The 27,005-nt window shown below is 45.9% G+C and overlaps 1 protein-coding gene across 2 annotated transcripts in view; it reads right to left on the bottom strand.

Annotated features, from left to right (window-relative positions):
* LOC108001220 (toll-like receptor 6) overlaps window positions 1-26,989 on the bottom strand; it is a 44,968-nt gene extending 17,979 nt beyond the window's left edge. The window contains exons 1-2 of one of the 2 annotated variants that reach the window (XM_017062134.3): window positions 22,348-26,989; window positions 18,411-19,971 (exon numbers count right to left, since the gene is read on the bottom strand). In XM_017062134.3, the coding sequence (XP_016917623.2) occupies window positions 22,364-26,017 (3,654 nt within the window). In that variant the 5' untranslated portion in view covers window positions 26,018-26,989 and the 3' untranslated portion in view covers window positions 18,411-19,971; window positions 22,348-22,363. Of the gene's footprint in view, window positions 1-18,410; window positions 19,972-22,347 lie in introns of those variants that run through there. The other variant, XR_009831617.1, reaches the window with a different exon arrangement.
* Window positions 26,990-27,005: the final 16 nt, after the last annotated feature.

The raw sequence follows: 27,005 nt of genomic DNA, 5'->3' as shown, positions 1-27,005 counted from the left end.
ACGACAGAGTTTCTCGCTTTATTCGATAGACGTATGTGTATACAGAAGAGAGGCTTTATTACTTTGTTGCACCCTCCGTTTAATCGGGCTCGAGGCCGTAAAAAAAATTAATCGCGTCGTTATACCATGGCTCACGATGACGAAGCCTTCCCCTCCTTGTTCCGGCTCGAAACAGCTTCGCTCTCCGTGTCGAATCGCGTTTTGTTCGGGGTACACATTCCTTAGGGACGACCCTTCTTACTTAATTACGCTCGAGAGGACGCGTCGCGGAACGAAAGAAACGGAAAGAGGCGAGGGTAACGTTATCTTGCTTTCCGTTCCACTTTTCCTCGCAAATTCCTTTCGCAAGTTGCGGGACAGGGGGTATCCTCCCCCCCGAGAACAGCTCCGCGTGGCACTTTTATCCCAGTTCCCCGACTTTCCACGCGAATTCCGCGTAACTTTTCGAACGAGGAACGAGTACTCCTCCCGCCGCTCGAGAATTCCTTCCGAGAAATCCCCCTCCGGGCCACGGGAGGCAGCCTTTAAATTATTGGCTTCCGCGCGAGGGGAAGGGGTCGCCTTGGTAAAAAGCGCATAACCGATGCAAGGCGCGACCAATCATTTTCTGGGCCGGCGAAAGAAATTGCCGGCCAAAAGCAGCTGTGTGTGCAGTGTGCTCGCTCTTGAAGCACCTGCTGCTCCATCTTAGTAGGCCTCTCTACTTCACCTCCTACACTCCTTCCTCGTCCGTCCTTCGAAATATTTTTCCAACAACCAGTTTATTTTCCAGCTGCCAATTTCTCGCCCCAACTTTCCAAGAGAATTTCGCCAATTTTCACCCCCTTTTGTTCGTGGGTGCGTTGGACACCAGGCCAGATGGCGGTCGAGTTAAGAAACTTTCCCCGATGATCATCATTTTCCAATTTGAATTGGCGGCCACGTGTACGGGAGCGGGATTACGGCCACGTGGCCACATTTTTTACATTTCTCCTCGAACTCGGCGCCTAATTCGCACGTGTCGTATTACGTCTCGTTGATATTAGACTCCCGAACTTTCTTCTCTTCCTTTCGTTCGTTCCATTTTTTTCTCTCTTTAAAGTGGCGGCTCGAATTTATTCAATAACGATTTATTAAATAAACGATAACATACGTGGGCGAAGGCAGCGTATCGAACCCTTATGGATCGAATTATCGAGGGAGCGAATTTGGGGAGAATTCGAAATTTTGGAATAAAAGGAAAAATAAAAGAACGATGGAGGATTGTGCAGGCGCGGTGGACGAAACGCGGTGGCTGCATTATCTCGACCGATCGATTGACAAGCATTATTGTGACGTTTCCGGCGGCGACGCGATTTTTCTATTATTTCGCGCCCCAGGGTCCGGGTCCCCTCGGTTTATTCTCCGGTCACGGTGGAACGCGTTTCATTAGCGAGTAATTGTTGATCGAATTATACACGGTGGAAAACTGGCGAAAAATATTACCGGCCGAGTCTAACGAACTAGCGGATAGGGGAGGATACAACGGTACAACGAACGTGGCTCGGTCGGCGTTGTTACAATTATCGGCTGTCCCGCGACAGGATATTTAATCAAACGTAATTGCGATTAATTAAAGCGCGGGGAGGGGGAGGGGGTAAACGAGAAATAATATAGTGGCCTCTTATTAGCGGTAACGGGCCACGTACGATTCGCCAGGAATTATGCCCGGTGGCGATTCGACGCGGTGGTTGTATTTTTTCGCGATTCGCAATTACGGGGAGGGGAGGCGGCCGTTCCAGCTCAAAACGGCGGATATAAATTCTGCAAATGGAAATAGTTTGCCGTAACCCGAAATTAAATCGACCGTCGACATTTCGAACTATTTAAGTACAATGGGACACGGATCGCAATTCCGAGCGACAGGCACGCGGCGGTTAGCCAGATAAATGCTGCCTGGCCGCGCTGCAGCGTCGAGCTGCCTTGAAATTTCCAAATTTCACCATCAATTCCTCCCCCCTTCCTCTTTTTTCCTCGCGTTTCTACCCTTTTCACGCCGGATTAACGTTACGAGGTCGAAACTATTCCCGACTTTTTCCCGCGAATTAGGTCGCGATCGATCCGATCTTCCCGCGATTTCGTCGCGTAGATAAATAATTATTCACGTAAGTCGAGAATCGAGAAAGTGAATTCTCCGAAAAATTCTCCGAAAAATCGGAGTTTTTTCAATTTTTTGTAAGAATAATCGCTCGTACCCCGATTTTCGACGATTCCACTTTTACGATCGAGAAAGTATACCGCGTTATACCAAAAACCAGAGACAGAGAAACCAAACACCGAATCTCCATTCCTCCCTATCTACGACACGAGCGTGTTCCCGCCTTTCCTCGAGATAAAACCCCCCCGGAAAAGCGGGCGGAAGGGAATGGAGGAACACTGAAACCGGTCGAAGAAGACGGAGGAAGAGGCGTCCAAAGGCACCGATGCGTCTATCAATTCATACGGCGGCCACGATTCCACGCTCACGATTTTACGATCGGGAATTCCATCGAATCCCGGGATGAGCACACGTGTATCCGGTAATAACGATAAATAATCGTAAAAATCCACTATCGTTCACGGTTGGTTAAACCCCGCCTCTTCCCGTCTTCGGAGGACAAAACCAGCCTCCTAAGGAATTCAATGCGCGGACCGTCTAATAAATATTTCTTCTTCTCCTCGACACGACACGCGTATCCCAGATCCGTACCATCGTACGTACGTACACCCATCGTATAAAAGAAGATATACTCGAAACGGGGATAACGCCGCCCTCCACCCTCGATCCTCCGCGTGGAAAAATATATATATATATATATATGTATACGTACAAGCAAAAGTTTCGCTCTTTTCGGGATCTCGTTGAAAACGGCCACGAGTCTCGTTGCACGAGCAAGTAACGGGTTGGGAATAGAGAGGAGGGCGGGCTCGTTTCGTTATCTCGGTCACGTCTCGTCTGGCCGCGTTCTCTCGCAGGAAAAGAGATACTCGGAATATTTGTTGGCTAGATTCGGCCGACGATCCATAACCGACGATGGATCTCTCTCTCTCTCTCTCTCGCTATATACATGGTGCACGTGCCGCGATACGCGCTTTTAAATCACCCCGGTGTAATTTCGTCCCGAAATTCCGACGTTCCTCTCGCGGAGTAACGCGCCGTCCACACGGGTTCGTCGCACGCCTCGTCGCGTTACGGTTTCTCGCCCGTTGACACGGGTCCCCGGCCGTAACTTCGCGCCCCCTCCCCCTCCACGCGATATTATCATCCGCGTTAAAATTCATGGTGTTTCCCCGTGCAGGAAGCGGTCGAGATACGTCGAGCTGGCTGGCCTTCGTTACCTAGGAAAGCAACTGTCCAGGAAGAGGCAAGGTTTTTTCTTTCCTTTTCATTTTTTCTCGTTTCTCGTTTTGGAAAAAGAGGCCACGCGACAGATTTTCCACGAGGGAGAGGATCGCGCGAGGAATATTAACGGGTTGCGGTGCAACGCGGATAATTGAAGTAATTAAAGGGGGAGGATTTTTGTTCAACGACTTTGTAATCGCTCGTTCCATTCCAGATGCTCGTTTTCGTTTACGTTCCCTTCGTGTAACCATCTAAATGCACGCTTGTCCGTTAATCGGCGGAAATATTAAGGAGATATTATCCCTCTTTCTCTCTCGTCCGGGAAGATAAATCGTCGTTGAGTTTTTACGTCGGTATGGATGATATTATGATCCGTTCGAAAGGGAAAGGAGGGGGCTGATATAAAGGATTTAATTGATTTCTTTCTTCGTGGGTCGTCCTGACGACGGGTCGTGCTCGATCAATCTTAAGCGCGCTTATCTATCCGCCCGGCAGATAATCGTCGGTTGCGTGAAATGATTAACCAGGCCCCTCCATTACTCATCGAAACCTTCCAACGCATAAACGTCGACTTTCACCAAGTTTCAGACGCTGTCTTCAATTCTCTCTCTTCCTCTTTCTTCCCGAATATTCGATTAAGATCGCGTGCTTTCAACGCGACCGAAAACGAAGGAGAAAGAGGAAACGTTGAAACGTCGTCTCCTCTCCCCGACTTAACCAAGCGGAGAAAGAGCGCGAAATTCCTTCTAAAGAAGGTAAAAATCAAAATCTGAGAGGAGATTTTTCTATTTTTGAGTTTCCAGAAAATTACTACTATTATCCAAATCGAACGGGAAAAAATAATTGAAATTCGAGATGTTCGACAAAAGCGAAACAGGAGATAAAGAAGCTTCTTCTTCTTCTTCTTCTGGAAAGGCAAGTTTAGAACTTATAATGGAATCATCCTCCTTGCCCAACCTTACGTAAGGAAGCCGTCTGGGAAGAGAGCTCATAATAGAAAACTAGTTCCCCTGTAATTCCTTCTTTGATAGGGAACCGACCGCGTTATCCACCCCCCGCCATTCACCTCTCCTCCATCTCTGTTCAACTCGCGCTTGCGGATACAGCGTAGCGATCTACGTACGTTGGATACGCCGGCCGAATGGAATCGCGCTCGACCGTAAACTTGACACAATTGTAGACCGGCAGACGTAACCCGGGATTAGCACAATGGCGTCCCCCCTCTCTGTCACACCCTATTTCTTCCTCCTTCCGACGGGCAGTGTAAGGATTCCAGCGTGTGTCTCCCGAGAGTGATCTAAGAGATCGCTTCCCTCCACCTTATCCGTCCAAAGAACGGAGGGATTCGTTGCTTAACAAAAATCGATTTCCAGCAACTTCCAACTCGGAGAATATAAATGATCTTTCATAATATAACCATCTCGAGGAATATACCTTCCCGTTATCCCTTCTTCTCAACTTTCCTCGCAATCGAACGCGTAAAATCGATCCAAGATTTTGTTTCCACGCTCGAGAAGAGTTCGGAGAAAAGAGCGGCACAATAAGACAGCGTAGAAGGAGGGGAGATAGATGCGCGGATAAAGAAAGACGGACACTGATACGCCGTCGAGCGGCGAGACAAGAGACGGATGCGCGGCGAGATAAATGTGGAGGTAAAAGTGTGGCGCGACAAAGAATACACTGGCGGAAGGTGGAGGGAAGGGACGAAGGTGGGGCCGGGCGTATTGAATCGGTTCATAGGTTTAAAACCCGGCCACCATTATTCTCGTCTCGCATTCTGCCGACCCATTGTGTCGGGGCGTGAGGACTGCACAGTGAGCATCTGCCCCACGACGACCGGTGTCCCGCGCGAATCATCGAGCCTCCTTTTCCTCGATTCCCTCAAATTCTCTTCGAATCGCTCTCCGTTCTTTCGCGAGTTTTCATAGGGTAAACAGGAACGGGTCGACGACCACGACGATCGATCCGCGACCACCCGTTGCAACGTCATCCCACGAAAATCCACGCCACCTCCTCGTTCGGGAATTAATCTGGGGGAGGAGAGGGTTGGATGGATGCTGAGGCAAATATTTATCGTAAGCGACACGCCGCCAGACTTTTCGGAGCCGAGTGACACTGACTCCCGATCCCCCTGGCTCGCGGAAATTATTTATTGGAGAGGCCACAAGGGGGAGGAAGAGACGAGGCTTCGTTATTGAATTTCGAAGGAACGCGGATACGAGGGATTTCAAGGATGCGAAGACAGTATAAAAGTAAAACGGCGCGAAATTAAAATCTCGTATCGAAAGTTTTATGAAAGAGAGCGTGGCGTAAAGAAAAGGGGGATATTATCGAATGCATATTTCTCGTTTTTTCCTTCTCTCTCTCTCTCTCTCACTCTCTTTTTATCTTTTATCGTTTTATTAAATACTTAAAATTCTTCATAAAGTGGGAGCCCGATATCGTTTTATCCTTTTATCACTCACGATCTCGCAACAATTTGATAAACGAGGGCAGATAAAAGGCAGAAGAACGTACCTCAGCTCAACCCTAACGATAACTCCAAACTCTTGTTCCAAGATAACCGTGCATATTTCCAACTTAATAAATCACGTATTCGAATAAATTATAAGTGCAGAGTACCGCTCTAATCCTGACTTATCTCCGTCGAACGAATCTCTCGGATCTCTCAAAGGATCTCAAGTTCACCAGCACTCAACTCAAAAACTGTCCGTGGCCGCGATAAGGGCGGGAAAAAGCTTCTCTCCTATTTCTCTCTCTCTCTCTTATATTTCGAAGACCACTTTCCGTTTCCGCGTTTCCTCCACGACCACAATCCTGAGTCGAAAAACCGTGGCCTCGGGAGTTCGAGTTGCGTTTTTGTCAATGCTCCGGGAAATTAACTCTTGACCCAGGCCAGGGGAATTTTATGAAAGCGATAAATCCTCGGCCTCCGCGTATTTACCTCCACCGGGATACGCGCTAATGGAGAACGTTTTTATCTTGCCGTTCGAGCCGATGAATCACGGCCGGACGCCTCGCGTCACTTTCGTTCTGGCCACGCTTCTTCACGGTTAATTAATGTATCGATTGGATTCGTGTTAAAAACCGATGATTCTATCGATCCTTCGAGCCTGTGTTTTCCGAACCAATACGAAATTCTTTGGATACCGATAGATTTACGCCATTTATGGTTATTTAAATGGTTACACGTTGATACGAAATATCCGATGGATCGAAGGAGCTTAAATTTTATTGCATCGGAACTTTTCGTTGTAATTTGTTGGAACGACGATAGATAGAAGAACGACAAACTTTAAATCCGATTTTCTTAAGGACGACAACAACTCCGACACGAGCCACTCGCTTTACAAATCTTAAAAGAGCCTGTATTCTTTCCACGCGCAGTGAAATCTTCTCGTCCCGCCATGCATACCAAACACCTGGGGGATGCATTCGCTACCCGGTGTACACACCCTCGACCATCGCGTTGAGGTTGGCTCCAATTTTTTCCTTCGATTATCCTCACCAATTCTCTCGACAATACACACCGAACGAAGGAATAAAAGGTATAAAATTTTCTAAAGTAAAACGAATAATCGAGATATTTCTACGATGAAATCCTCCCCTCGGACAGGCGCGACCGGTTCCGCGTCGGTTGTCGCGTTAATTAATGCACGCGTTCGTTAATTATCGTTCCACGGAGGGAGGAGGACCGCGGGGTGATTTGTCGCGAATAAAATCCACGCAACAAGTAAACTTTGGCGGGGAGACGAGAGAAAAGGAGCGTGGAAAAGGTTCGCTCGAGTTTCCTGCGGAACACACACAGGCGACAGCCGCTCGTGAAATTGCTTCTCTTTGTCCACCAACTTGTCTAGCTTCTAGTCGTTCCATCCGCCGAAGAAACTGGGAAAAATTGCCATTGTTCCTCCGTCGTTTTCACGGGGAGAACGAACAACCCCCTGAAGATCCTGTTACGCTGTACTCGAGGATGCGATCATCGAGGAAAAAGGAGTCGTCATGTAAGACGATAATTGACGCGCTGATACGAGATACGCGCGCGCGTGTGTGCGTACGCGTGTGGAATTAACAATGCATGAAATGATGTCGATAAATAAGGGAAGCGTGTTAGGGATAGGAAAAGAAACATCTTGAGAAGGAAGGCGAAGGAAGCGGATGAATATAAATGTTGGTAGCGTGTTCCAGTATAATATCTCGAGGGACGAATTTATTAAGGCAGGAAAGGGTAATTATTTTTTATCGAGCAAGTTTACAGGCGAGAGAGAGAAAGAGAGAGAAGAAGAGGAAGAATGCTCGGATTAAAGAAAACGATAATTTTTTTTGGATAGTCTTCGAGAGAAACGAAGAGGTTATTGATGGATCGTCTGGAAGAAAAATCATCTTCCGAATTTCGGTCGTCGTTTAGATAGATCGATTATTGGATTGAAGATAAGCTAATAGCAATGATCTTTCCTCCATTAAGATTCGTTTAAACGAATTTCCCTTGTTTCACGGATGGTTGAACAGCAATCAGAGTAATAGTCGATCGGCCAGTGGATCGGCGAAAGAATCGAAAGAAATTCGGGAAGATGTTTAATTCGCCCCGATTAATCCGATTCTCCAATTTTGAGAACGTTACGTCGATAACTTCGATGTAACGAGCGTTTTCGTGATTCGTTCAATATTTGCGCTGATTTATATACGCGAAATAATCGTATTTCCGACGAATTATCCAACAAAAGGCGCGCAATAACGAGGTACAGAGGGAATTGATTGGGACGAACATATTTAGACTCCCGTTTAAAAATCTTGGAACGCGTTTATCAATCGAAAATTGATATTAATAATTGGATAAATTTAAAATTCTCGCGATATAAGATCAATTATTCTCTCTTTCTTAAATTGTTATTTAATTCTTTTCTGCAATTTCAAATAAAAAAAATAACTGTCCAAGACGGATTTTCGATCGGAAGATACGTATCACGTTTACTAATCAAAATCTATCGTCGAATAGTTATTTTACGTTTCGTTCGTTCTAAACTCGCGTGAACAAAGAACCGTGAAGTAGGAAGGAAGAGAGAAATTCAGAGATAGACTTCCCTGGATCTCGTTTTCATTTCGCGTTTTCCACCCTTGAGGTATTCCACGATTAAGGAAAAGAGACGACGGAGGGAATTTCGGAATCGTTCGAGCGGCAGCCTCGAAAAATCAATCGAAAGTTTTCACCCTCCTGCATTCATTCCGCTCCGTGGCGGCAGCCAATCGAGTCTTTTTTAAATTTGTACTTAGCAATTCCGGTGGATCTATCTATCGAAACCATCGATTTCAATCGTCGCGCCTTATTTTCTCTTCGTTTTCGCCTAGCGTGGCCAAAGAGGAACGAGAAGAAGAATCGTCCCCCTCCCCCTAGCCCAACAATTTTATTTCAATCTCACTCTATCCTCTAATTTCGTGACCACTCTCTCGATCACGATCGAAGTGTACATCTTCTATTCGACGAATCCATCCCAGAGAGATCCTCTTAATGATCCGTCCCACGGACAACCCATTCGCTCCGGTAAAAACAATTAACACGAAGGCGTGACGAATCACGGCCGTAAATTATCGATTTCTCGCGGCGTTGATTCAGCCCCTTTTTCATTGAATTACACCCGGCTCTTCCTCCTCGCGCGATCCAACTCTCTCTCTCTCCCTTCGCGCGCGCGTGTGTGCGTGCATGGCCGGTGTTTGCTGAATAAATTAACGGCGCAGAGACGGAGGAAGGGACGGGTGTCGTTCTTTTTCACGAGCTACCACGCCAACGTTTCGAACGAACAACGGATCCACTGTCGCCGCGAAGATTCCTCTGCACCTCGAGTCGCAACGGATTATTAAACGGAAAAGGAGTAGGAGGAGGAGTAGGAGGGGAGAGAACACGGTGTAATGGAACAGAGACACGCACGCGGGGCCCGTGGAACTGGAACGAAAATTACACGGTAGATTTAATAAAAGCGGGGGATCATACGGGGGATCCACGCGTAATTTCGTTCGCGGCCTCAAAGTCTTTAATGACGGCCGTGAATGTCTCGTTCTCGGATTTTTCACCTCCGCCTTCGGGCGTTTCTTGTTCGGTGGGCAGGGGAGGGCAGAGGGAGGAGGCCGCCTCGTCCCACGGGGACCCCTTTTTCTCCTCCGTTAATTCGCGTCCGTTCCGATCTCACCTTTCCTTCCACCTTTCCTTATTTGATTACACGTAGCCGCAAATTATCGGAACGTTGACGTTTCCCTCGTTCGAGGTCTCGTTGTGCGGGATACAACCGGGGATATCGATAAGGGTGGAAGAGTTTGGAAAAGTTTCTGTTCGCGTATCCGAATTATCGCAGTTACGAGTCGAGGTATTTTCATATTTTGGCAACGGAATAACATTGAATTTTTTACCGCTTTTATCCCCCGTTTCTTTCTTCCTTTTTATTTTTAGAAACGGGGCAGGTAGGTATTTCTTGTTTTATACGCGAGCGTGGCAACAATTCGTTTTAATTTAACGCAACTATTCTGATCGGTCGATTGTACACCTCCCCCGCCCCGACACGTTAAACGCACGTAACACAGCGGAGCCGCGTGGAACAAAGCTGGCCGGGTAAAGCTTTTGTATCCGGCTAATGATTACACACACACACACACACGCACTCGCTATTGTTGAACACGTTAACGTATTTAACGTTTAACATCGTAAGAAAACGCGTTGGTGGTGGCGGGCGGCAAGTTCTTGTTTACCTTTACGTGATGAAATTCCGATTGCAACCGTTTAATAGAATCCCGCCGGTTGAAATTCTCGTAATTCCGCGGCCGTATGCGCGGTGGATTGCAAAAATTACGGGGGAACCGGAGCGGAAATACCGAACGACCGAGGCGCGGTACAATTGACGGCGATAAAATTCGTGGGTAAAAAATTTTAATTTTAATCGGAAATGTCCACCTATGTGTTTCGAATACGAACCGGTGGGAATAAATCACGCGAGTTCAACCGATCGTTCGAAAAATTAATCGTATCATACGTTCAAGACATATCTCGTTACTTTTTTAATTTTCTATCCGGAAAAATATTTTTAAATTCCGGAAATCGATCGAAGAATTATTTCAAAACGGGAATATTTTTCTAATTTATTAAAATAAATTTCCACGAAATTTTTACCCTCTCTTCCAGCTGCTCGATAAAATAAACTTATCAAACTTTCCTCCCCATCCTCGATTATCTTATCAACGCCAGGAATATCATCCCCTACGCTGCAGAGCTCGCGTTTCGACGAGAAGAGAATAGAAAATAAACCCGCATCGCGCTTCTTTCGTCACGTTCGAGAGGTTTTCCCTGGAAACTAAAAAAAAAAAAAAGAACAAAATTGTGCCCCTCAAAGGGAGAAAGTTCACGAACCTGTCCTATCGTATTCGATATTCTTGTCGCGCGTCTCGTTATACACTGTTATACCCGTGAAAACGAGGATGTTATGATAGGCAGAATACGCGGCCCGTTTTGCGGATTCTTCGATGGAAGAAAAGCGAAAAGGACTCGAAAGGGACTCGACAGGGAGGCGCGCAAGGAAGAGAGAAAGGCTAAACCGACCCTCTCTCACGGTTATCATCCCCCGAATGGACAGAGAGGCGGAAAAATTCTGGCGTGGCGTTTCGCTCTCTTCTTTTTTAGAAACGAGAAACGACTGACTGACACTTCGATGACAGGCGGAGCGTCGGCCCAATTGAAATAACAAGGGAACGGCCAACAAGAAGGAGGAGGAGGAACGAATGCCGTCGAAACGGTGGCTGCCCGTCTCACCCTTTCTCTCTCTCTCTCTCTCGAATCGTCTCGAAAAGTTTGTTTGAAAGGAATCCGCCACCACGCTTCGTGGCATCCGTCTTCCGTTCCATTCCGGATTCCCTGCGAATTGCAAAGCGGGCAGAAAAATTGTCCTTTTCAAACTCGTCGCGGAGCGTAACAATACAGGCCGGCGTGCTCGACGATGCGTTCTCTAGGCACTCCTCTCCTCGGATCCCATCCCTCCCCCTACGATATTATCGTTCCTTCCGTATGAATTAAACGGTCGGGTACCGCGGTACCTCGTAAATAATTCACGACGTCCAACGTCGATACCGCGCCACCCCTCGCTTCCCTCCCGCTGGAAAAGCTCGAACAGGTGCCATCTCTTTCTTTTCTTTCTTTTTTTAATCCCGAGATTTAAGCCTTAAGTCGGAGACCCTCCTTCTTTGCTCCCTTTCTTTCCACTGGTTTTATTTCCGGTTCGAGTTCATGGAAAGAAGGGTTGTTCTTCATTCCGAGGAAAGGATGGCGGTTGTTAGGTTAATTCGCGCGGTCTCTTCGAGAAACGTAGATCGAAATCGATCTCGAATAGACGCTATAAAGGATACCGATGTAGATAGACTCCCTCCCCCAATTGTCCGACGCGTCCGTCAATCTCGCGCGCGAACATTTAACGACCGAGCACAAAGGAAAAATCGCGGGTGGGGAAAAACGAGCAAGTAATTAACGAGCAAGGGTACGTGTATGAAGCGCAGAAATCATCGAGCGGGAGAGGAGGGGCGGATTGGAAGAGGCAGGGTCTGGAAAACTCGAAAACCTGGCACAAAAGCTGCCATCACACCGGTCTGTCCGAAAATTTCCCCCATTAAACGCATTCATCGAGTTCCGGTTTGTGTCGGGCTACAATGTAACACCGTAACGAATTCGACCCTGGCAACGCGCATAATTGGCTCCGTCCCTCTCCTTTGCTCCTCGTGCTGCTCCTCCTCCCTTCGCTGGCGTTTTCAATCGGGGTGGCTTTGTGCCGGCCGCGGAAAATATTCCCGGGGAACACGCGCATAATCTCCCAACACCTCGACCGGTCATGGATCCGGTTACCATCCCCGAACTATCGTCGGATCGGCCGTATGCTTAAGTCCGGTCACGTTCCTCGCTGATAAATTGATCGCGTTTCGGGATTCGTCCTACTATCGGCGAGTGTACTGGCCTAATTTCCAAAGTGGACGGATACGGATCGGATCGTTCCTTTTTTTCTTTTCTCTATCTCGTATTCATCAATTTTCCCCGGGAGATTTCTCGTTTTATTCGTCTCCCGGAATCGAATACCATTATTTGTTTGTACGTTTTCATATTAAAATGAAACGAATTAATCGTGCAAATTTTCGCGAAGAGCAATCGTTATTGGATATTTCTCGAATTTGCGGGATCCCTGATGAATTTCCACCAATGTGGAAAGGACAGTTTCGAGCAACATGCCGGTTCGTTGTTTAACTTTCGTAATCAAAGGGAATCAATTTTCTTTTAACAGCCCGAAACATCCGACCATTGCTAGTCTCCTAACGATTAGCTCGGTCCGTCGAGTCGGATCGAGGGATACGCTCGAGGACGTGGACTCGAATTGCAACCGCGAGGTAATCTTCACCGAGGCTTTAACCCTCTCCCTCTTCAAAATTTAATCCGGAGACGCTGGATTAAGAAACGCTATTTCACTCTGAATCCTATATATGGAAATGAAATGATTAAAGATACACAAATATTTAGGAAAGTTTTTACGAGAGGACGTAATTAAAAAGTATGGAAAAAATGTACGATCGAATGTATTATTCCATACTTTTTCCCTCTCTCGTTTCCTCGAATAACAACAATGGAAACAGAAAGAGAGAGAGAGAGAAAGAGAGAGATTAATTATACTAAATCGTACGCAAGCTGAACTAAACTATACAAACAGAGGAAATTGAAATAATTATAAGAGACTGTGCAACAGCAACAATCAACTATAATGCACTTAACTTGGAAAATTGTATATTCAAAGCTTCGCTTCGTTCGCGGACAACTTCGTTTGTGGCAAACGCATTAGTCAAAGTGGAAAAAAAAGAAAAAGAAAAAGAAAAACAGTTAATAGTTCCGCGCGATATGAAATTCGGGCTAAGTAATTGCGACGCAGCTTTTGCCCTACCATCGAACGACTATCCCGAACGTCTGTGGAAAAGCCACGATGAGACGTTGTCATTTCGAGGCAAAGAGTTAACCCCGTTTCGGGGCATCCGACACGAATTTCAATGGAAATTACATCAGCATATTCGCGACGAATTCGTTAAGCGAGCAACTCGCCGGAAAGAGGATCGTAATAACCAAGGGTAACCGTGGAAGGGAAGGGTAATATTAGCAGCGTAAGTTCGGATCGACGAGGCGTACGTGTGCAGGAAGAGGGGGAGGGAGGCGATAACTTTCCGTATCCGGTTGAAAACGTAGCCGGACGCGGCTAATTCGGAATGGCGGGGCGTGGAAAATTATTCCGCGGGAATGTTTTCGTTTCATAAATAAAAGCGGATATCTGGCTGCGGGTCGGCCGATATCGCGCCTCGAGTTTACACTCATAACATCTGAAAGTTTGCACCGGTGGCCGCGTTAAGTGTCAGTATGTTATTTCCGCCGGCCGCGCTCCCCATTCCCCGCTCCGCTTCCCCTTCGCGCTTTCTTTCGTTTCCTTTTTCTTTTTTTCCAAATAAATCTGCCGCTACGTTTCGCACGGCGAGTGTAGCGCGGGTGGATGTTTCATTTCGCGACCCTCTCTTTTTTCGAAATTCGAACGGGGGCAAATTTGGAAAGTAATTTGCCGGAAAAAGGAAGGGAACGATCGAAATGTGATGGAAGTGAATTCGAGGATATAATTAATATTGGTAGCTGATTTTCTTCGCTACATAATTTGCAAATGAAGAGGTGTTGTCGAAATCAGGGAACTGGAATCGCATATACGCGGAAAGTATATAAGATTTACACGCCACCGTGAATCCGGTGAAAATTTGTAGTCCCTTCTGGTGAGTCATATCCGATTCTTGGTATTAACCGGAGAAGAAACGAGGGGGAATACGCAGTAAAATGGGGATTGTCGGGGGGTGGTTTGTAAGGATGAATGGCGAGAGAGAGAAAGAGGGGGGAAAAAAAGTAATCAACGTAACCATATTTTACTGAGAAGTTGTGTATATGCGGGCCGTATTACACCGTGATAAAAATATAACGTGGACAAGAGCGGACCGTGAAAAATTTCGCCGAATAAAAGGTCTAATGTAATATTTTTTTCCCCCGCGGCACGGGAATGAACGTCGTTGTAATTTCCGCGCGATGTTCGCTTCGATGATTAAAAAGACCGTGATCGAATCTTCGATGAATGGGAAGCGATTTTTAGAAACCGTGTGGGAAGAGATACGTTGAATATCGGAGATAGAAAGTAATAAAGCGTATCGTTTACGCTTGATAATTTTCTTGAGATATTCTTAATATTTTTACGCGTTTTCGATATTATAATTATAATTTTATTCGCCGTAATATAACGACGTCGAGCGTGCGAGGAGAAGGAGAAGGAATGTCGACAGTCTCGAGTCGGCGGTCGACTGAATAGGACGGCGCGTCGCGTCGCGGCGTTGTATACACGTGCGCATGTGTGATAATTTCTATTATTAATTCGATATATTCTATTTCTATTATTTGTAATTATTTAATTATTTATAATTATTAATTATTTTATTATTTATTTCAAATATTGTTCACGAATTGTTTATAATCTTTTGTTATTAACTTTATTTTTTTTTCCTATACAATTTTATTAACAAATTATCGCATTAATTTATTGCAGAGTTTGTTAATAAAATTTTAATTTTATTAATTTTGTTATTCTCGTCGATTTGTTAAAATTTTGTTAGTTCGTTTGTTGATTAGCTAATAAATAATAATCGAAAGTTATTCTTTTACGAGTTTTTCGAAATATATTTGTTAGAAAAAAATTTTACGGGAATAAATTATGTATTATTTCTAATTATTAATTATTTTATTATTTATTTCAAATATTGTTTACGAATTGTAATTTTTTGTTATTAACTTTTTTTTTTTCCTATACAATTTTATTAACAAATTATCGCATTAATTTATTGCAGCGTTTGTTAATAAAATTTTAATTTTATTAATTTTGTTATTAATTTATAATCTTTTGTTATTAACTTTATTTTTTTTTCCTATACAATTTTATTAACAAATTATCGCATTAATTTATTGCAGAGTTTGTTAATAAAATTTTAATTTTATTAATTTTGTTATTAATTTATAATCTTTTGTTATTAATTTTATTTTTTTTTTCCTATACAATTTTATTAACAAATTATCGCATTAATTTATTGCAGAGTTTGTTAATAAAATTTTAATTTTATTAATTTTGTTATTAATTTATAATCTTTTGTTATTAACTTTATTTTTTTTCCTATACAATTTTATTAACAAATTATCGCATTAATTTATTGCAGAGTTTGTTAATAAAATTTTAATTTTATTAATTTTGTTATTAATTTATAATCTTTTGTTATTAACTTTATTTTTTTTTCCTATACAATTTTATTAACAAATTATCGCATTAATTTATTGCAGAGTTTGTTAATAAAATTTTAATTTTATTAATTTTGTTATTAATTTATAATCTTTTGTTATTAACTTTATTTTTTTTCCTATACAATTTTATTAACAAATTATCGCATTAATTTATTGCGTTTGTTAATAAAATTTTAATTTTATTAATTTTGTTATTAATTTGTAATCTTTTGTTATTAACTTTATTTTTTTTCCTATACAATTTTATTAACAAATTATCGCATTAATTTATTGCGTTTGTTAATAAAATTTTAATTTTATTAATTTTGTTATTAATTTATAATCTTTTGTTATTAACTTTATTTTTTTTCCTATACAATTTTATTAACAAATTATCGCATTAATTTATTGCGTTTGTTAATAAAATTTTAATTTTATTAATTTTGTTATTCTTGTTGATTTGTTAAAATTTTGTTAGTTCGTTTGTTGATTAGCTAATAAATAATAATCGAAAGTTATTCCTTTACGAGTTTTTCGAAATATATTTGTTAGAAAAATATTTTACGAGAATAAATTATGTATTATTTCTAATTATTAATTATTTTATTATTTATTTCAAGTATTGTTTACGAATTGCAATCTTTTGTTATTAACTTTATTTTTTTTCCTACACAATTTTATTAACAAATTATCGCATTAATTTATTGCAGTTTTCGAAATATATTTGTACAAAAATGATAAAAGCTTTATATAATAAATTCTACTTCGTTATGTATTTAAGGAAATATTAATATTTTTATTAAAATCTCGAAGAAACGTACATCCCATAAAACTTTTTCGTAAAAAATATAGAACACGATGCGACGAACACTTCTGCTCTCGAATTTAATCGAATAATAGAATAACCAAAAGAAAACCATGCGAGTTTTTCGAAAGCACGCTCCTTGTATTCTTCCGCGTTAATTTCGTTCCTAAGCTTAAGAGTCTCTACACAAAGACGAACCGCGGAAAGGATGGAGCTGGAAAATGAAAAAAACGAAGGAAAAAAAGAAGAGGAAAAAAAAAAGAAGGCGCAGAGCGGAGAAAGAAGTTCGATAAGATAAAAAAGCAGCGCGAAGCGCGTATTAAAAGTGGAAGTAGCTCTTAAGTAAGATGCAAGGAGCGCTCTGATGACGAAGTTAGCCGGTGTATACAGGAGAGCCGGGGATGGAAATCGTCGGGTGCTAAAGCGAAGAGATGCTTTCCAAATTGACCAAACACGCCACGAGATAAGTCTGTTAACGACTTTACTAAGAGACGATGAGACGAGAGCATCTCTTGCGTGGAACCCGAAGAGGAAAAAAAGTATCAGGATTCGTATGGATGGGGGAGGGGAGGGGAGGGTCTAAAAGCGCCATAAAAATTCTCCTTCTTCAAATATCAAAACTCGAGGGTACAGGTGGTGCCCCGTGCAAGATAACCACGTCTGATAAGATTAGAGAAATTTCTTAGAGAAAGAAAATTGTTATCGTCGTGAAACAACGTCGTCGTTCCGTTACGCGTTGTATTAATTGTCTCCACGGAAATTGGCGCGTTGATCCAGGTTTTTTTTCGATATTTTCCAAGAGAATACAGGATGATGGTTGACCGGAACATTGACTTTCTCGTTAATGAGAAACGCGTCGCGAAAGAGTGTCCGATAATGAGCACGAGGATAGGACGAATATCGACGTTCGCGCGATTTCCACGTTTTATTTTTTAATAAAAATTCCTCCAACGTTTTCGCGAACGCTCGGCCAATTTTGAACGGATTTATCGCACCAAGAATGAATTTTCCTATCCCACGTTATATTTATATCGGGGAATAACAGATTTTCGGTCGGGAAATATTTTCGAAAACGTGTCCAAAGAAGAGATCCGAGTAAATTCGCGGGAATTGCATTTAATTCTCGTTTAATTGGAAACTTTTGTTTCCCAATTTTTACCTTCCGCAAATTTCATAATGATCATTCTCTCGGCTCCACTGTCGCCCATTCAGCGAATCCCATCGTCCCTCCGTTTAACTATCCGCCAGAGTCGAAATCGCACTCCTCGTTATTCGCTCATTCATTCGAGTGGCGCGATTCATTTTGCGGCGCAACGCGAGGGTGGCGCGAAGCGGCCGTCGTCGAAAAGGAAACGGATATCTGTACGTGTTTCCCCAATCCTCCTCCTCCTCCTCCTCCCTGGTGAAAAGCGACTCGCGTAGTGGTTCACGCCCGTGTGAAGAGGGAAAAGAGAGGAGGAAAACCTGAAGGACGAAGAAGAGATATATATATATATATAGAGACGGCTTATTCGTTTCATTCGCCGAGTTATATCTCGAGTTACATTTATGACCGCGGGAAGAGGTGCTTTCGAAGGGATTCGAATAGCGAAGAGGAGAGCACAACGGGGGGCGACGAGAGGGAAGGATAAAAGTAAAACCTGCGCCACCCTTATGAACTTCGTTGACCCGGTGCCCTCGTAAAACATCGAGCCGACAATGAGAGCTGCCACATGGTTCGGATGGAGGTGCATTTCGCTGGAGGATAGCTGATAATGCCAATACTGACAATGACGCGCCGATCTGAGAACCGTAATAGCACGGTTGTCGATACGCGGACGCGTCAAACCCGCCGCTCTCCTCCTCCCCTCCCTGCCCACGTGAACTCTAACGGAAACGACGGCTACTGGGAATAAGAGACTCGTTTCGTGCGCCAAAGATCCTCGCGAATGTGTCCTTTCCTTTTTTTTCTTAATCTCGGATCCATGATATCAGCTTTTCTCCTGATATATATTTTACGATCGAAAATACGAGCATCGAATTTTCATCGACGTGTTATATATCCACGTTTTTGTTATGTAAATGTTTCAGGAGAGTTAATAGATTTATAGAAATTTATGAGGGGCTTGAGCGTGATCCATACAGCGAGTTCGTACACCGATCAGCTTCCCTTCCGCCTTTTCTCGCTCCTTTCTCTCGCTCTCCTCTTCCATTTCCGCTTTCCAAAAAGGACACTTTCTTTTCTTTTTTTCTTCACTCTTCAGCCAGGCTTCAGCCAAGGTACGTTTCGTAAGGTAACGACGACGACGGCGACGGTCTTCCGGTGCGCGTGTAATTAAAGCTAGTAGTGCGAGTTCTTGGCCGTAGTACACCGCGTACATCGTAAAGTTTATCGTGCAATTTGCGTAATGTGCGTAGAAAATTCTAACGACTATGGGGGCGCGGGCGTGCGCGGTTTCTTTCAATTAATTCCGTAGCGCGGCAACCGCTGAGCGGTCGCCGGCTAAATAAATAATCGAGCGTAAAACGTGCTCTTGGAGAAAAAGGGAGAAGAGAGAATGGTAATAAGGTGGGAGGAGAAAGAGAGAGGCTAGTGTAGTCGAAAGGAGGGACCAAAGATCCGACCGGGAAATTAATTAAAAGAGAAACAATCGTTTTCTTTCTTTCTTCTCAACTTGCTCGTTTATTGCGTTCACAGTCGTCTCGGCTTCGACTTCCCTTCCTTGATTCCTCCTCTTCTTAAATTGGTGGTAGTAGAGTTAACCCTCCCCCTCCGAGAAAAGTGGAATTCTTGAATTCTTGATTATTCACAAGATGCAAAAGGATCGTCACGGTTCGTTCGTTTATCTCGTGACGAAATATGAGAACCGAATCATCCCTCCCGAATCGTTCTCGAGAATCCGTATCGAATTCGGCCCACCCACCGATACGTGAAAGGGTGACTAAGGGGAAAAAAAGGAAAGGAAAGAAAAGAAAAACGAAGGAACCACCGGCACGAATTCTCTTTTTAATTTCTAAACGTTCGTTCGGGTAAGGGAGAGGAAACGGGTAAGGTCGGCGAGGTAATCCCATTTGTCTTCCAGATTCGGTCCAACCGTTGTCAGGTACAAATGTAAAGGGCGACGAACAGGTACACGCGATCGTAGATTTCTACCTGTTCCAATGGACACCTCGAGACAGCCTCCGTGTTCTCCGCTCTCTTTTCCTTCACGGCTCGACGTTCCCGCGCGTCCGTCTCGGGGATTACAGACGGATTTTTGTTGCTCCCCGGCCGAGAGTTTTGCTACGCGAACGAGAAAGGCCGGTCGATCGTCCCTCCGCGCAATTAGGAGGCGGGGCACGTATTTCGAAAAAGCATTTTTCACCGGCGATCGCCAATTTTTTTATCCGCGCGCTTTATGCGCCTTCCGTTCCTTCCTTTTCTCCCTTTTCTCCTTCCTACATTTTGCTCCCCCTTCTCTCTCTCTTTCCCCGTCTGCCCTACCTCCCTGTTGCCCAGTAAAGCTGGAAAACACATAAATACAAGGGAATTATGGGACTAAATTACGCGCTACATTTGAAAGTGTACGCGCGAGTCGGCGCGTGCGCGATGAAGTAGCTTGCGACAGGCCAATCGATGGAAACCCATTTTTTCCCCGACTCGTACATCATAGCCGAAATCGAAACTGACAACAAAAACCCCCGCTACGCGTATGGCGTGCAATAAATCACGGTAAAAAGAGCGGCGCGAGTTTCCTCTTTCTCCACCCGCCCCTTATGGCTGACGAGAGGTTGACGAAACCCTAGCTTCTCAGTTCTCGTCCGCCTTTTCGATCCGATCTTACAAAGCGTTTCCCTCTCACTCCTCCACTCGACCGACCAACACCAGTACCAAGGATCCTTCCCACTTTTCCCCTTTTCTCTCCCCTGTCATCGGACCTGTCTTCCAAATATTCGGGACACGAGGATAGGACCACGTCCACGTCTCGATACGCGAATTCTCAGAGAGGCGAATTTAGAATTTAGAAACGTTTTCACATTCGATACAACGAATTCTTCCATTGTTTCCGTTCCTCTTTTTTCCCCGCAAATCTCGAAAATATCGAGCAGGGGGGGAATGGAAAGCGGTGGTCACGCATCGGCTAAATACGCTTCTTGCGTAATCCTTTAAGGCGAGCGGATCGTGGGTAATTTCGGAAAAGCTGTATCGATGCGGCTTATCAACGGATCAGCCGTTAATGGCGCACAGGCGTGAACACGACCGGATAAAAAGGGACCCTTCCGCCTCCACGGATATCCCCCCGCATGGCCGATGACCGACCGGCCGTGTGTAGCCTGAGCCGGCCAGCTGAAACTGAAGCGTGTCACGAAAAGTTAAAGCCGAGTTCGTTCTCGTGGAGGCGAACGGCCACCTGACACGAATAAAAGGGACCGAGAGGGTGCGAGGGTGCCGTTGTCGCCGGGGGATCGACCGATCAATCGACCTTCCTAATTTCCTCGTGGAATAGGCGTGGGCGACTGTGATATCGAACAAATGTTCGCGTTTCTACCCCGATAACAACTTATTTCGGGAGAGAGATTTTCGTTAAGAGAAGCGTGAATGAAGTGTGAAGCGAACGAAAAGTGGTGGGAACGCTGCATTGTTGAACGTGAAAATGTACGAGAATACGTGGATTTTATTGCGTTATAATTGATTACGAGTTTGAAAAGTTGTATATCTTGGTTTGATAAGAAGAGGAATTGGCCATACGTCGAGAGGAATAAATGGCAGGGTTGCGTTAAGCGGATATACAGATTGAGTAAGGATGCAAGGGGTGTATCGAACAAAGAAACGGAGAAGGTCAATGATAATCGATTAAAGGCAATGCCTGCGCGCGAAAACGTGCGGACGATGCAATTTCGACAATGTTCCTTCACGCATTGGCAGGGAGCCATCCGATAAAGGCAACTTAATTGGCAAGTGGGTGAGAATTGTTGCGGACCCCGTTGCAACACGTAGGGTAAATTCGATCAATAGAGTTTTTCTTCTAATTGAACCCGACGACAACTGGCCCAACTACAAACGACAAATTTCACGTCGTAATACCGTACAACTTTTCCATCGATCCATTTTCGTCCATATGCTCCCGCCAGTATCCGCCCTCAAAGAGGATGACCCTCGTTCGCAATGGCGCGATTCAACAATGTGCAATGTGCGAAATGTGTCCACGTTAAATTGAACTCGTAGAACGAGAGAACTCGTGTTCAATGACACGGTTCCAGTCTCGTTAGTTTGTCACTTACGAATGCGATTGTAAAGCGTTGGTCATGAGGGAGGGAGCACGTATGCACGTGTTCGTTTTATATTTTACGAACGAATTCGTCGGTTCGAGCGCAAGATTAAAATAAATGGACGAGTGGGATGTACGATTGGGAGGAAACTGGAAGGATCGGAGAGAACGACTGTATATAATAAAAATCTGTCGAGTGACTAAGCCGGCGAGCAGCGGGATCTTTTCTTCCGAGACGATGAAGGAAGAAGAGGAGGAAGAGAGTGGCTTAGATTTGAAGTGAACTGGAAACGGAATCGGCATACTTTGCTCGGTAGGTATAGCCGGTAAACGATCGATGCGGAGAGTAAACGCCGTTCTTTTGTGAAACAGCGAGGGAAAGAAGGAAGAAAGAAGAAGAAGAAAACGTTTATCTTTAAAGCGGAGAGAAATCATTGATCTCGGCTCGATTTTAAGCCCGGTTCACGTCGATTCCGTTCCGCGCTCGAGGTTTCGAGCATTGTTATCGGTCTCGACTCGAATGTCCGTCGTACTCTTTCGAGCACGAGCACGGGGGAAAACAAAAAAGACACCCGAGACAGCTCTCTCGGGGAGCAAAAAACGCGTAAGAAGATTAAATAATGGGTCTTACCTAAATAATGGCTGTTCTACGTCCATTGATGCTGCGCCGGGGGCGGTGGCGGCGGCGGCAATGGCAGAGGTCTCTCCAAAACAGGAACAGGGGACACGTCTGGCATGGCGAACCTTAGCTTCTGCCAAAACAACTTGTCCCCCCACACCAGCACGGTGTGCGACGAGATCCTCTTTTTGAGATCGGCGTCGAGATCTCGTGGACACACACCGCCTACCAGGAGCAGGATCACCGAGCGGCCCTTCCCTTTCAGAGCGTCCCTGAGGGCCGCTTTAAACTCGAACCTGGCCCACTCTCCGTGCAGAAAGTTCTTGGACAACACGAGGATGGTGCGCCTCGAGGAATCCGCCGCCTCCGCGACTGCATCCGCCACGTTGCTACCGGCGCCCAAATCCCGGTAATGCAAGCACAGCCTGTAGGACGTCTCGAGGCCGGGCACCAGTATCGTGGAGACGAACGACTCGTCCACGGCCGAGTAAGAGATGTAGGCGTCGAACGGTTTCTCTTGATCCTCGAACGCCGCCGTCTTGTAACACGCCCTGAGCCCGCATCTGCTCGCCGCCCATGTCCTCAGGGTTCGACGGTGCCTGAACGCGCCGCACACGAGCGCGACCATGGCAAAAATGAGGACAGCTGTGGCGAGCAGTAGCGGGAGGTAAGCCTCGAGCGGCCGGCTCTCGATGACCGAGGTCGTGCCCGTTAACGCCGCGCAATTTACGACCGATCCGTTGGCCGGAAGAGTAATAGGCATGCCGAGGGAACAGGTGACGCTCCTCCAGTCGCTTATCTTGGCCCTGTTACGGGACATCCACTCCCGAACCCGGTCCAAGAACGAGCACTCGCAGTTCCACGGATTGCTCGACAACCCGATGTCGACGAGATATGGGTTCTGGCCGAGTTGCCAAACGGCGAAAGTGCCGAGTCGATTGTTTTCCAATCGTAACACTTCCAGCTGACGTAGCGGAAGGAACGTGCCGTTATCTATGTACGTCAGTAGATTGTTCTGTAGGTAGAGTTCCTTCAGGTTCTCCAGAGGCATCAATTCCACACCGTTGAGCACGCTTATCTTGTTGTTCTCCAGATGGAGGACCAGCAACCGCTTCAGACCGCTGAAAGTGTGATTGCGTATAGCGATGATGTTGCTATCGTTCGCGTACAGGATCTGCAAGTTCTTCCGCCCGATGAACGAGTGGGAATTCAACTCGCCGAAATTGTTTCCATCGAGGTAGACCTCGGTGGCGTCCATCGGTAGTCGGCCGGGAAGGGTTTTGTATCCGGAATTGGAGCAATCGACCACGTTCGCCGACCAGGATTGATCGTGATAGCAGGTACAGTTGGTCGGGCAGGTCATCTCGCAGTCGCAGGCGTCGAAGTCGCAGCAATGGCAGAGCGCGAAACAGTGGGCCTTGTACGTGCACAGGAACTGGGACGGTTTCGCCTCGAGCAACGGTATGAACGACTTGTGACGATCGTACGGGAGCCTGCAATACACCGACTCCAAATCCATCACCCGAGGGTGTTGCCTCAACGACAACGAGTTGATTCTTTGCAACCATTCCGTGGTACAGTCGCATATGAACGGGTTCCCACCGATGTAGAATTCCGGCAATTGTCGATAGTTGGGGACCGGGGTCAATTGGAACGCGGACAGGTTCATCTTGACGATCTGATTCGCGTAAAGATCCACCCTGGTCAGGTTCTTCTTGTCGGCGAACGTTTGCGGCTCGACCGTCTGTATCATGTTGTCGTTGACGAACAGGAGCTCGATGGAGTCCGGTATCGACCTCGAATGTATCCTCGTTAACCGGTTGAACGACACGTCGAGCGTCTGCAATCTCATTGCCTGTGGCGCGATCCCGAGATCCATAATAAGATTTTTATGCAGATCCATCCACTGTAATTTCTCCGGCAGGTAACCGTAATCGAACTGCACGATCATGTTGTCGGACATGTTCAGCCAAAGGAGACCCGGCGCGCTCGCGAACATCCCGGACATATCCTGCAACAAATTCGAATCCAAACGGATCGCCTGCAACGCGGGGTTCGCGGTGAACACACCGTCCTCGACCGTTTCGATTTTGTTCCGCGCCAGGTTCAATATCTGCAGTGCTGGCAGCTCGGCGAAATCCTCCACGGTGACGTTGGTGATCTCGTTCCCGATCATCCGTAATCCGTAGAGGCTGGACATACCGCGGAACCCGGGCCTGTTCAGGCTTCTGATTTGATTTTCACCGAGATCCAGCGTACGCAGCATCCTCATGTCCTTGAGGGCGACAGGTATACCGTCCAAACTGTTTCCGGAAAGATTCAGATCTTGCATACTGGAACAATTGCGAAAGGCATCCGGATGGATACCTTCGAGCTGATTAGAATCGAGCGACAGAAGAGAAAGTGCGAACAGCCCGTTCAAGGAATAGGCGTCCAGATAGGTTAATCGATTATACGCTAAATCTAGCGTGTGCAAATTACTCATGGGGGCGAAAGTATCGGCCGGTATCGTTTCGATCTCGTTGTATTGCAAATTCAATATCTGAAGGGTGTAAAGGTCTTTGAATAAGGCCGGGTCCAGTCGAGTGATGCGATTATGGGATAGATTCAGTAGGACGAGTCGAATCAAACCGGAGAACGTGGCCGAGTTCAGCCAGGAGCTGGTCAACGCGTTCCTCGACAAGTCCAGGGCGACCAGCTGATTCATGTCCGCGACCAGGCCGGGGGACAACACGCTGATGGAATTGTTCTGGAGACGCAATTCTTTCAACGACTTGGCCGCGTCCCGAAACATTTCCGTCGGCAACGCGACAATTCTGTTCCCAGACAGGTCGAATGTCTCCAGAGACCTGAGTCCGTGAAGCGCTTCGTCTGCTACCATGGAGACCGCGTTGCTCGACAAGTTCAACACGCGAAGTCTCTTCAGGGAAGAAAATCCGTAGGCGGGCAGCACTAAAATTTGATTACTCGACACGTCCAACGATTGCACGTCGAGAGAGCAGGGGAAAGGCGAAGTGGTCGATTCCTGTTGACGTCTCGGATGTTTCTCCGCGATATCCCTGAATCCGAGCTCGGTGATGTCCTTCAACATGTTCCACGAGATGTTCAACGTAAGAAGATTCGACAAAGGGCAAAACAAGTGTTCCGGTATCTGCCAGATGTTGTTCCACGATAAATCGATCTTCTCGATCTGTGGCACAGAGTCGAACGCCCCGCTCTCCAATTCCAAGCTGTATTTGCTTTTCCGCCCGTTCAAACTTCTGATCGTTAGATTACGAAGATCCCGCAAACCGCTTAGAACTTTTGCCGGCCAATGGACCAGCTTGCATCCGGTCAACCTTAACGATCGCAATCTCCATAACTGTACGAACCCGTCCACGTTCAGGATTCCGTTTTCCAACGATTCCGAATCCTCGCATACAACGTTGATCGAGGTCACGTATTCGCTGGTCGCCTGTGAAAAATTCGTCCTGAGGGAATCGTTCCCGGTGTAGCGGTGGATGCAAGTGAGAGCGCCATCCTGCCGCGAGTCCCACGAACAATGCTCCGGTAAATCGAGTCTCGGCGGTAGTTCGCTGGTCACGGCGAGCACGTGGTATACCGGGATCAGAAGATAGTAGTAGTAGGCCAATGACAGAAACGCCGATCTTCCGAGCCCTTCCGGACCGGCGAGCCCACGCATCTTTAGCGAACTCGTTGCCTTCCCTTGTTTCCGCTCCTCTGTCTACTTCCGGTCATTACACGCCGCTCCACGACTCCCAGACGTTTCGTTATTAACGCACGTTGTCGTCACTTGTGTACGCCCTCCAATATTTACTCCGAGTGACTGGCATGTGTGTGCCCCCTCTTTCGACAATCGATACTCGACTCACTTCAGCTCGAACACGTCCGATCGTTTTCAACAATTCGTGAATTTCGTTAATGGGAATTGAAGGGAACGAAGTTCACTGCCAGTCGACCCGTCATGTGAATAGCTCGTTTATGAACGATTCGAGGGAGCACGAGAGCGTTATCGCATTTCACTGAGTGCTTATACAAGTAGTTTACACTTTAAAGAATCACACTTCACTCGGTCGGCGAATCGTTCAATCCAGCGCGCGCGCGAGTACCCTTCATAACCTGCTGCAAACGCTACTACGCATTTCGACTCGCGAGACACTCGACTGGCTTGACTGGAAAAGTCCTTGACGATGTAACACCGACAGAGTAAATCTCCGGATAATTACGCACGCGTCGAAATGCTCGGTAATTTCAGTTTCCGTATCCCGTAAACTTCCTTTTCCATCCCCCTTTATCAAAATCGTAATTGTCCACAGTGCTGACTCACCGGCGAATCAACGTCACTTCCTGCAACGATGTTCATGCCTTTGCTCGACGACACTATGCTCGCGTTCCGCCAAAATGCCGGAAGCTTCGTAACTTTTCCACCAAATGTCCCATGTCTCCGAGCCAAGGATAATCGACACTCTTCGAGATTACGATCTCTTCTCACTGAAATCCCGATATATTGCCCGACAAGGTAATCCTACGCGAGTTTTGTAAATGAAAAGAGCAAGAGAACAGACAACCGGAAATACAAAACACTTTAAACCGTAACATTCGGTACGGCGACCACCGCGCAACTGACGGTTGAGATCTCCACAGCATCTAACTCGACGCAGCGTCCACCA

The sequence above is a fragment of the Apis cerana genome, linkage group LG10 (genome assembly GCF_029169275.1).
Source record: "Apis cerana isolate GH-2021 linkage group LG10, AcerK_1.0, whole genome shotgun sequence".
NCBI classification, from domain to species: Eukaryota; Metazoa; Arthropoda; class Insecta; order Hymenoptera; family Apidae; genus Apis; species Apis cerana.
This window is presented reverse-complemented; position numbering and strand designations above follow the sequence as displayed.